The sequence below is a fragment of the Haliotis asinina genome, chromosome 4, assembly GCF_037392515.1.
Source record: "Haliotis asinina isolate JCU_RB_2024 chromosome 4, JCU_Hal_asi_v2, whole genome shotgun sequence".
Lineage (NCBI taxonomy): Eukaryota > Metazoa > Mollusca > Gastropoda > Lepetellida > Haliotidae > Haliotis > Haliotis asinina.
In genome coordinates, this window is record NC_090283.1 from 60,712,746 (window position 1) to 60,724,767 (window position 12,022).

Genomic DNA, 12,022 nt, shown 5'->3' on the forward strand with positions numbered 1-12,022 from the left:
AGACTATCATATTGCTAGCAGTATTTGGTTGTGTGTTTTGTCATGTGGTGAATATGACCCGCGTTTGGCAATCTGAAGCACTGTGCTGTAAGTAATTTAATACTTCCAAGAATTTTGTTAATCCATTGAGAAGATTGTGGACTGCTTAGATCGCAGAATGTTGGTCCAGCAAAAGTTGATAATGTCATGTCCTGAATCCATCTTCTACTGCGAGTATGGTTTCATTCCACTTTCAGCAATATTTCAAGCAATATTTGTTGGCTTCACACTGCACCCATGTGGGGTACTGTCCCAAAGTATTTGCTTTAATGCTTTAATCACTAGTTTACCTCATCGCCCCTCAATTCCAGAAAAATCAGAACATCACATACTGTAACACTGCATTTGTGACAGGGGATCCACTCAGAAGTATGTGCGATTTGACACCTACCAATTTCAGTGTAGGACCAATGAAGGTCCAAGGTAGAATGGGCCTTCAGCAATCCATGCTTAGCCATAAAAGGCGACTATGCTTATCGTAAGTGGCGACTAACGGGATCGGGTGGTCAGGCTTGCTGACGTGGTTGACACATGTCATGGGTTCCCAACTGTGCAGAACTGTGCTCATGATGTTGATCACTGGATTGTCTGGTCCAGACTTGATTATTTACAGACTACCGACATATAGCTGAAATATTGCTGAGTGTGGCGTAAAACTCACTCGCTCATTCGCTCACTCACTCACTCACTCACTCACTCACTCACTCACTCACTCACTCACTATTCAGTGTAGCGAACTGATACATATGAGATGTGCATTATCAGTGTCAGGGCCTCCTTTGTTGTGAAGAAAGGCTGCTTGTTGTATTTGTTGTCATGGTTACTAACATATTCAATGAATTGGTCCTTAAAATCATATAGTCATGAATGTTTTTTGGAAATGTGTAATATGGCCCAGCCAATTGTTTGCTTGATATTGCATCAAAGAACATCTTGTATAATTATCACCGAAAAACATTATATTGTCTTTATTAATAGTGCTTTTTAGAATCATGGACTGAAGTAAGGATTGTTAAGAGAATAAGGTTTATGTGTATGCCCATCTGCTAGAGTTATGTCCCTTATCTGCACCATGATCAGCTTCAAGCTTCTGTTAGGATCGCTGACCAGTGCTCAGGACATATGTCGAGGGCAAGCATCTGTGTTCACCCATTCCACATGTCCAACTTTTAACTCACTCACTCAGTAATAGTTTGTTAGTCATTAAGTTAATTGCAGTTGGAGGAGGTATGGAAATACTGACAACAATCTTGAATGGAATATGTGATATATATATTGGACCAGCAATATGTGATGACTTCTATTGGTTAAATATTTTAGCTTAAGATAGTCTCTGCTCAGTCATATAATTTTAAGATATTATTTTGGTTTCAAACATGCTGTGCGTTTTGTGTGTGAGGCAGATCTGTTTGTTACAACTTGTGACAGTTGATGATGACGACGACGACGACGACGATGATGATGATACCTGTATTTCACGTATTTAAAAAGATACAGTAAAAGCTAAAGATGGTCTTAGTGTAGACTCCGACCAGAGTTTGTGTCAGTATAGAGGCTGTATGAGGCCATCTTGCAATAGAGGCCCTCTAAGGGCTGTCTCTTAAAAATGGAGGCCCTCTGCAAGGTGAATGCTGACAACAGGATGTCTATGTTATCTTGATTGGTAGTTGAACACAACCTGACTAAGGCTACAGCTAGATAACAGGTGTTATTGCCAGAAGGTAGAACCAGCTGTACCAGCAGTAGCCATCAGCTGATCTTTCATCTAACATTTTCTTTAACGCTGCCTGGTTTTTGTCTAGCCTATTTATCTTCCGCTCAATCTAACAACAATCATTTGTTTAAAAAAAATATGTTAGATGTCTTTCTTTCATAGAGGCTACTGTAAGCAAAATAAGCTCTCAATAAGTAGATCTCAATCCTGTCAATGAATGCGCCAGCATCTTTGTCATGTAAGTGTGAGTCAGGAGTTTGTGTTGTAACTTATATTTTATGTTGATAAGATGGGAATATGATCTGTGAGCATTCATCATATTGGAGATTACACATGAATAATATCTGTGGACTCATATTATTTATAGGTACAAATATGATGAATTGGATGATCCTCCGCTTTCATTGAGTCCTTTTCTCATGACCTTTAACCTCCCTGTAATCTGGAGTCCCTAATATATATATATATGAGTAACCGTGTGACTTATGGTTTAACGCCATTTTCAGCAGTATTCCTGTCATCACATGATGTTTGAGGAATGGCTGAAGACTTTTACCACTTCCCTGAAAACCATGTTCCGATTAACTGAAATAATCAAAGATTGGTCTCAGTTCAAGCAAGAACTAGGTTATTCTTTTCTGCAGTATGCAGTAACAACCTGAATTGGAAAATCTGGAAAATGATTCTAACCAATATTTTTTTTGTGAATGAACCAATCATCAGTTGTGGGATTTCAACCTATTCCAACACGAATGAATACAGGTGTAATGCTGGTGTACCTGGCTACATTGTACAAACTTGGGCTGAACATGGATTCGAACTCACAAACTGTGTTTCTGTGAACTCAAATGGCTTCTCAGTCTTTCAAGATTGTAGGATGATATGGTGTACATGCATTTGAATTAAGCTGTTGTAACATAATTTGTCATTCTGAGAAATGAAATAACTGCCAACTTTGTGTTTTATGGAACATTGTATGTCCTGGAATATTTGGGTGGAGTCACATTTGCGATAACATAGAAATAGAGAACGTATGTTTTTTTAGGTACATGTTTTGTCATAACTTTAGATGAAAAATAACTAAACTAGACTTTATTGTGTATCACACATTACAAAACTAGGTCAGTTTATCACGATACACAAACAATTTTTCTGGACCAGGAAGTTGGGCATAAAACCAGACATTTGAATCTGTCAAAATTGTTGTGACTCCAGGTAACTTTGTTACAGCTATATTGATAAGATCATAATGTCGCCTTGCTGCACACACATGAACAATTTTTTCACCTTTTGCTGCTCCATATTAATTGTAAAACAAATAGCTTTTTTCATTAACCCAAAGTATTTCATCTTCTTGTTTGTGTTATTTCTCTGTTTGTGCAAAGACTTTGCCTTTTTTTACTTTTTTAAACCTTTTTCTCGATGCTCTGGACACTGCAGAAATGAAGGATTATGGTGGTTTTTTTTACAGTTTTACAATTATTTCTAACTAAGAGGTCTCTTTGATTTCTTAGTTAATCTTTTGAAAATGAAGATATTTGAAAATTCCACGGGAATTGAGACTTTGAGTGTCTTTCGTCTCCAAGGCTCATTTTACTTCTTGCCCTTTTTGGCTTTCATTTACTGTGTCCATTTTTGTCACGTCAGCAAATTTGTGACTTTTTCAAAAATTGAGTACGACATAACTCATGTATGGTAGGAATTTATCATCACAACAAGCCGAAGATACCAACTTAATACAGACTACTTTTATTGTGATCCTTGAATGATTTAAAAAACTGACAGGAAGTAACATTGTTCATACTGTTTTCAGGCATTAAATTCAACTTGTATTTTCACTTAAGGCCAGACCAATTTTATTTCTTGTCGTCTGAGAACCTAAAGGCAGGCAGGAAAATAAATAAAAATAAAATTTCCAATCAAAGTAATAGTGAATATGTGTCAAAAAACAACCTTTAAAGTATTTTCTTGTTGGTTTACATTTTTAGCCAATGAAAACATTAGGATTTTATTTATTGAGCAGCGAAAATTAATTTTTATTTTTTTCCTTATTATTGAAAAAATACTGCAGGCGGATCTGTAAAACAAGAAATAAACTTGGTCTAGCCTAAGCATTGGTAAAAATGTTTTCTCTCTTTTGAATTGTGGATTAAGTGGGATATGCGACATTACATGTTTGATAGCATAAAATATAAAAAGAAACAGTGTGATTTATTCTAACAACTCATTTTCTGTCATGTATTTTATTCTCCACTGCCATTTTGAATATATGTAATCAAAGATGTGTGTAATGCTTACTCTTACACCACCATTGGTGGTCTATTAAGAATCAAGTGAATTGAATTGACAGCAGGTGGTATTAGTGCCGCAATGTGGAACATGTTAACAGACGTGTTTGAATCTTTTGCTGCAGAAAACTCCATTCCCTGGTGAGGTCAAGGACCTGACAAAGAGGATCCGGACCGTGCTGATGGCCACGGCACAAATGAAGGAGAATGAGAACGACCCAGAGCTACTGGTGGACCTGCAATACAGCCTGGCCAAGTCTTATGCCAGCACACCCGAACTGAGGAAGACGTGGCTGGACTCGATGGCCAAACTCCACAACAAGAATGGAGACTACTCAGAGGTCTGTTCATGATGTGTATATGTCTGGCAGGCGCGTTGCAAGCCATTTTTTTTCGTGTAAGCCAGATAGGTTGCAAAGCTTTATTTTTAGATAGTATTGAAGGCTTGTCCCATTTTCATTGGTAAAATCATGTGTAATAGTTAGTCTGGTTTTGACTGTAATATTGTCAGTTGTAGGAAACATCTCTGAAATATGACTGTTTCAGGTCACCATTTTCTTCCTGGAACTGATTAACTGACAGTAACTGACAATAACTGACAATAACTGACATATTGTGTGCAGAGAAATATTGACATAAAACTCACAAAGATTGGATTAGAATTGGTCTTCAGCTACCCATGCTTGTCATATGAGACGATGCGCATGTTATCACTGGATTATTTGGTCCAGACGCAATTGCTACCCATGCTTGTCATATGAGACGATGCGCATGTTATCACTGGATTATTTGGTCCAGACTCGATTATTTTCACACCCCTGTTGTAGCTGGAACATAGCTATAAGCACAGAAAGAAGAACAAAGAAAAGGGTGAACAATCTTGGGGTTCCAGGGATGCACATGCTCCCCCATCCCACCAACACAAACCCACCATTTACTCACAATCATACTCAGAAATATACAAAAGTGCTGACCGCAGTGATGCTGTAACATTGCTGTAACATTGCTGGAACGTTGCTGGAATGTTGCTAGACTGTTGCTGGAGTATTGCTGGAACATTGCTGTAACATTTCTGGAATGTTGCTGGAACATTGCTTGAACGTTGCTGGAATGTTGCAACATTCCAGCTAGAATGTAGCTGCAACATTGCTTGAACGTTGCTGGAGTGTTGCTGGAACGTTGCTGGAACATTGCTGAAGGCAATGGTAAACCCCACCCACTCCCAAGTTCTACAGTATACTACATTGTGGTAGGGATTGGATATGCTATAAAAAGCCGCCAGATCATTCGATGAGTTTCTAAAAATGGATTCATTCTTCGTTCCAGGCTGCCCACTGTTACATTCATATCGCTGCTCTCATCGCGGAATATTTGAAGAAGAGAGGTATGGATTTTTTTACACGTCTGTTTGCAGATATCATGACATGTACATGTGCTATACATGGGGTGTATATCATTCTTCACTGGTCATAGCGCTGCTCCAGCTCATTGGCTGCACACTCATATCTATGACAAATCACTCAAGTGTTAAGTAAAAACAAGGTTTTATTACTGATGTGTATTATGAGGCACCTTAATGGATCATTTCGGAAGGTAACATATCGAGATCATGATGATGATGATTTGGAGATTTATCAGGCACTTTAGTACATAAATCACAGGGCATATATTGTTTGATGAAACAAAATTTACGTTGCTTATTTAAAAGTGTTCCCTCTTACAGCAGGCCATGTTGTACACAGGCAGTGAGTCCAACATTAGTATTAGCTTTAGAGGCCTGTCCTTCATCTGTTTCCATAGTTACCAGTGTTTTGTGTAGGTCAAAGTTCAATGCGTGTGACTCACTGCCCAGCCTCTGGGCATGCTGAAAACACAGTGTATTGACTGGAGGATGAACTCAAAACAAGTTTTTTTCCAAATGTACAGGGTTATTCAAAAGGAACATTCCATAAAATGGTGATATTTTCAAACCTTTCCTGCCCACCCCCTAGGCTTTTAACAAATGCAATGTGGTACAAGTTCCCATTTATTAAGAAGTCCACAATACTTTTTCCAACTGTACAAGGTTTATGGAGGAACATGCATTTAGTCTGGAATATTCAAATCTTCATTAGCCCAGACCTCAAAACTTATCTATTTCCAAATTCAAAATTCACACAAATTTAATCATGAAACCTTAATGCCACCTTGCCATATCAAAGTACCAGCTTCAGTCACTATGTTCAGGTCACAAGGTGGGCACTTTTCTAGTGTAATTGGACTAGATACTTAGATCCACATTGTCTCAGTTCACCCACCTGTAAAATGGGTATCCATGAGGATGTGCTGGCAATATGTTAAGGTCAGTGCTCCTAACAGGCAACATGGCTGTATACTCCCAGGGTGTTGTAAAGGTATTATGGTATTAAGGTAAGGTATGATAGTATGATAGTATGGTAGTATGATAGTATGATGATGTCCTATGACCAGGGATAAAAACGTACGTTGTGCAGTGAGCAGATAATGTGCCTGGAAATGAGTGTCATATATACGGACTAGTACAATTGCTATATCTTTTAACTTCTTTCGATCAAACTCTCGACAGCCTGGTGGACTTGTGTGCAAAATACAGATAATGTCGGAAATAGCATATCAAAGTTTCACATCATTATGATCAGGCCTCAGGATTCCACTTGACTGTTTGAACCTTTCCAGCTGTACATGACCTCTCTTGTTACCGTTAACTAATGTTCACTGTTTTCATGATATTCAAGGCAGGTATATAAATCAGGAGTTAGATTAAGCACACTGATTTTAGACCATTTGAATCTAACCTAAATGCCATCTGATCCTCTTGACCTACAAAAGTACAGATAGGAGGGACAATGTTTAATAATTTTACCATTTCAATGACACAGCTTTGACTGTCATTTGGTTTAATTGTCCACCTGAATAACTCTGGATTTGGTCACACATGGGTTTCGATTCCTGACTTGGTACAATGTGTAGAGCCCATATTTGGTGTCCCCTGCCCCAATACTGCTGAAATATCGTTAAAAGCAGCATAAAACAAAACTCACTCTCTGTGTGTTGATCTCCGGAGTTATTTGATTGGGTATAAATTACCTTGGTTGTCATGGTCGTCATAATGCCCTAAAGACAATCCTCAGAATCGCTAATGACTAGAATTTCCAGGTGTATACATTAGATGCAGGTAATGATCCAACACTGTACATCTACCTGGATCACCTTGTGATCAAAACCCTTTGTTACAGGTACACCAGTTTTGTTATATATACATTCACTTATTGTTTATTATGGTGATTTCACCACAAAAGTATTCTGTCTTTGCCACTAAGCTGCTCCGAGTATGCTTATATATCTAATGTTTTCCATGGGACAGGTAGAACTGAAAAGGAAACAATTATTTGTCCTGATCTACTCATAAGTGTTTCTTGAATTCGGCAGAACCACAGTATTAGGCTATGTAGGGCAGTGGTTAAAGTGTCTGCTCATCACACCAGTTATTCCTGTTTGAATCCTTAGATGGTTTTGAAACATTATCCCATATTCTGATGTCCCCTGCAATGATAATGATGGAATATTGCTAAAAGAATCATAAAGTAAAACTTGCAATCTCTTACAGCCTTTTTGCTTTCAGAAAACATGTGATGTTGAATAAAGTTTATTCATTGATTAGTTAGCTTAGGTGAGGTTTTGGAAGGACACCTTTATCACCCAATAATTCCTTGTGTCTTGTCTCGCCAGGAAAACTTAGATCACGTAAGTTTGTTACTGCCTGCTCGCTCATCACGAGTAGATCCCATGATGCATTGCGACTACCACTAGATGTCAACGTTCTAGAACTCAGCCTTGTTTCATCATTTGCATGTGGTCATATTAGATTTCATTTGAAAATCTTGGGCGATGTTCCACAAACAATCGTAGTACCACAATTGTCATAACTCTCATACTACTGTATGGAATTCTGATCATCCCACGAGTGTGACTATCGTAAACTCGCACGTTGTATTATAGACTTACAATGCTCGTAGGGCTGTGATCGTCGTAACTTCCACTGTAATATGGACTTACGATAGTTGTGGGTCCATGATCGTCATAACTTCCACTGTAATATGGACTTACGATAGTTGTGGGGCTGTGATCGTCGTAACTTCCACTGTAATATGGACTTACGATAGTTGTGGGGCCATGATCGTCGTAACTTCCACTGTAATATGGACTTACGATAGTTGTGGGGCCATGATCGTCGTAACTTCCACTGTAATATGGACTTACGATGGTCGTAGGGCTGTGACCTCCACATGATAGTATGGACTTATGACAGTGGGAGGATTACGATTGGTTTGTGGAATAAAGTCCTGTTCTGACATCTATCACATTGCATGACTGTTCATATCTTAAATGGTTTCTTAAGAAAGAAAAGTTACGAAGTCAGCTCTCAAGGTTGGTGCTTCTACTCAGTAATATTAGCAGGTGACATTTCAAATACATAAAAGGTATTTTACCAGTTACATGAATGCAGTATGTTCATATCAAACTAACTTGAACTTCATCTATGAATCTGTGGATGTGAAAGGGGTTTTGAGGCTTTCGTTTCAAACACTTAGTGAAATGTGATCACACTTGAACGCATAATGAGGATAGATACCAGATAATGATATTTAAGATATGAACAGATTGTGAATGTTTTTAACCTGTTAAATTCCAGTTGACTCATGAAATGAAGGCATGTGTTCTTTACAGTTGATCGTCGTCATGACAAAATGTGGCCGAAATATTAGGACAGTTATTGTTTACTAAACTAATAACTACCTAGATGTTTAACATTGATGGAATTAAAACCATTTCACCTAACTGATTGTTAGTAGAGGAGTTTGTTTATGTAACAAATGTGATGGTATGATATTGTTGTCAGTGTCTTAACCCTGTTGGTCCAGACTCAATTATTTACAGACTGCCGCCATATAGCTGGAATATTGCTGAGTGCGGCATAAAACTAAACTCACTCATTTAACCCTGTTTGTTGTCTCAATATGAACTGAAGGTCATACTTGTATGACCCTCAGTGGGATCAAAGGTCACTGTCTTTTAGAACAATGTCCATGCCTACCAGTGAATATCTGGTAGTCTCCTCCAGAGACATGGGGTAGTCTAGTGGCTAAAGTGTTCACTCATCACACCAAAGACCTGGGTTCGATTCCCTTCATGGGTTCATTGTTTGAAGACATTTTCAGGTGAAATAAGGAGTGACTTATGTATGTTTCACTACATAGGTTGAAATCCACCTATTCATGTCTTTCTATGAAGAACCAGTTTTGTGATTATTTTTATGTTTCTCCATGGAATAGGGTAGCAGAGGTCCTTGGAAACCCTTGCTCACTGAAGAACTCTACAGATCAGATAGTTACAATGTGTGATTATGTATATTCCCTATCTATATTTCAAAATCTGAGCAGAAATAACCCCTTGTAAGTTTCTAGTAAAAGGTGAATTATGAAGATGAAAGAAGGTACAATGTGCGATTGTTTACACGAACATCAGGATATCTTCATTTGTGCATTCCAGAACAGTTTGTCCCCAGTTACAGATGCTAGTAGGTGTAGACTCACAATCACCAGATGGTTTAGAATGTTTCAGTAACGCGGTATTATTTTTATGTTGCTGTTTCCATAATTAATGTGTACTATAAAGGGTTTTTCTGCGCAATTGAAAAGTTTTCTTTGGTAGCCGTGATTTCAGCATTGATAGACGGTTGACTGTGGTGTAAAACTGCATCTTAGTCTAGATTCTGTAATACAGGAACTGCAAAATCTGGACAAAATCTGTACCAATTTCCATGTATGAATCCATCAGGATGAGTCATTATCTATATAGGGGTGGGTAGTCTAGTGGTTAAGGCATCTGCTCATCATGCCGAAGACCTGGGTTTGATTCCCAACGTGGACACAAATTGTAAAGCACTTTTCTGGTGTCCCCTTCCATGATGTTGCTGGAATATTGTTCAAAACAGCGTAAAAATTAAAATACAACCTGTGAAGATGTGTTTACATGTGGTCTCTATCAAACCATGCTTGTCATAAGAGGCGACTGACAGGGTTGTTTGGTCAGACCTGCTGACATAGATGATGCTGATAGATGCTTGAAATTTTGTCCCAATGACATAGATCAGTTTTCTAGTCTTCATTCAGTGAATTGCCAGGTACAGACCCAATTAATTCCCAACCATGTCATATTGCTGGAAAGTGAAATATCACATTGGAAACAAGGCCCCAAAGTGCATGGTTTCAGCTTAATTAATGTCTTCTGATGAACTAGTTCCTGTAAATTAGAAGTATTTTACCTTCCCAGTAGCTGCAGCTTCCAAAACTTGGCAGTACTTTTTCTCTTTTTCAATTTTTCCTTCTGTATTGAAGTGTGAGAGTGACATTAGTATATACTTACTTCCTCTTGTCTGAATGGAAGATATGCTGTAGTCATTCCTAATTTAAGGAACCCTTTTTTTAAATCCTGAGGTATCAGCCAAATCATTGGCGTCCAACATAACTAGCTAGAAGACTCCAGATGACATTACAGTCATTGTTTGTGAGAAAATGGTAACATATCATTCCAAACAACATGTGTACTGATACTTGCAGACAGCGACAAAGATGTAAAGATATTAGCTCTGAACTGTTATCACTCTTCATGTTGAAGTTAGTGTTAAAAGTGTATATACCGAAACTTCTTACCTATCATTGCTGTGCATTTCAAAATCCAGCATGTGTAATTTTTAGCAAATTGTTATTTTCCTTTTTTAATCATTTTGCTTGTCAATCATCTACCAGTGTTGATGTAATTCATGCAACTGCATTGCCCATCTTGAGTATACTTGGCAAATGTGTACAGAAACACCTGTCTTTAGAGACAACTTGTTGGAATAATGGAAATGGCCTTTGACCAATATCACTAGATATCTTGACCAGTAGATATTATAAGTTATTCACTGGTCATGAGGGGACCATGGGTTGAGGTATCCTCGATGTTTGTTTATATTTTTTGAGCCCAAAGGAGTTGTGCTAATAACTATTTACATGTCAAGACAACAAATTTTGATAATCAAATGTTCATATTTTACTGCAGTTTGTCAGGTGTTAAGGTAAAGCTAGTGTCATATTGATTAACACATGATATTGCCTGATAACATTGAGTTGATAAAAGGAGGGCATGCTCTACATCTGAGAGTGATACGGAGCATTTCAATCAATTTTGTATGAAATATTTATCAAAGCACAACACAGGATGAATAGGTGCAGATTTCAACTAGGTCAACTTCACAAATCCGCTGAAGGACTATTGTGATCACAGGTTATTACAGACTTGCAGTAGGTGTACAACTAACATCTCTTTGTGAGAGTGGGCCCACAATGGTAAAGGTTGGGGGAATGTTTATAACATAGAAATATATTAGCTGAATATATTGTCATCTCCCAAGTTTTGTTTGAGCAACTATTAAATGCTGTGTTTTGTATTGTTTCATTGTTAATGTTTTGTATAACCAACAACATTGGAATGATGTATCATGAATGATTGTTTTAGTTGAAACATTTCATGTTTGTTGATTTCAGTTGGTTGGTTACTGTTTGCGAATCTTGCATATACTTTTCATTATTGTCATAGTCAATGGACTGAAAATGAAATATTGTTTCGGAAATATACCAAGATATTCTAGCCAGAAGGGGCGGTGGGGTAGCCTAATGGACAAAGCGTTTGTTCATCGTCCCAAAGACCCAGGTCCAATTCCCACATGGATACATTATGTGAACACCCTTGAATGTCTTCAGGCTTTCAGCAACTCATGCTTGCTATAAAAAGCAACTATGTCATAAACAGCAATTAACGGGATCAGGTGGTCAGGCTCACCGACTTGGTTGACACGTCATTGGTTCCCAATGGTGCAGATTGATGCTCATGTTCTTGATCACTGGATTGTCTGGTCCAG

At 38.0% G+C, this 12,022-nt stretch overlaps 1 protein-coding gene across 11 annotated transcripts in view; it reads left to right on the forward strand.

Moving 5' to 3' along the window:
• Positions 1-12,022, forward strand: part of LOC137281747 (dedicator of cytokinesis protein 9-like) — a 177,702-nt gene that overhangs the window by 143,282 nt on the left and 22,398 nt on the right. For 6 of the 11 annotated variants that reach the window (XM_067813338.1, XM_067813334.1, XM_067813339.1 and 3 more), the window contains 3 exons: positions 4,167-4,382; positions 5,368-5,425; positions 7,789-7,803. In XM_067813338.1, coding sequence (XP_067669439.1) covers positions 4,167-4,382; positions 5,368-5,425; positions 7,789-7,803 — 289 coding nt within the window. The remainder of the gene's footprint in view (positions 1-4,166; positions 4,383-5,367; positions 5,426-7,788; positions 7,804-12,022) is intronic. The other 5 variants (XM_067813336.1, XM_067813341.1, XM_067813343.1 and 2 more) reach the window with 1 other exon arrangement.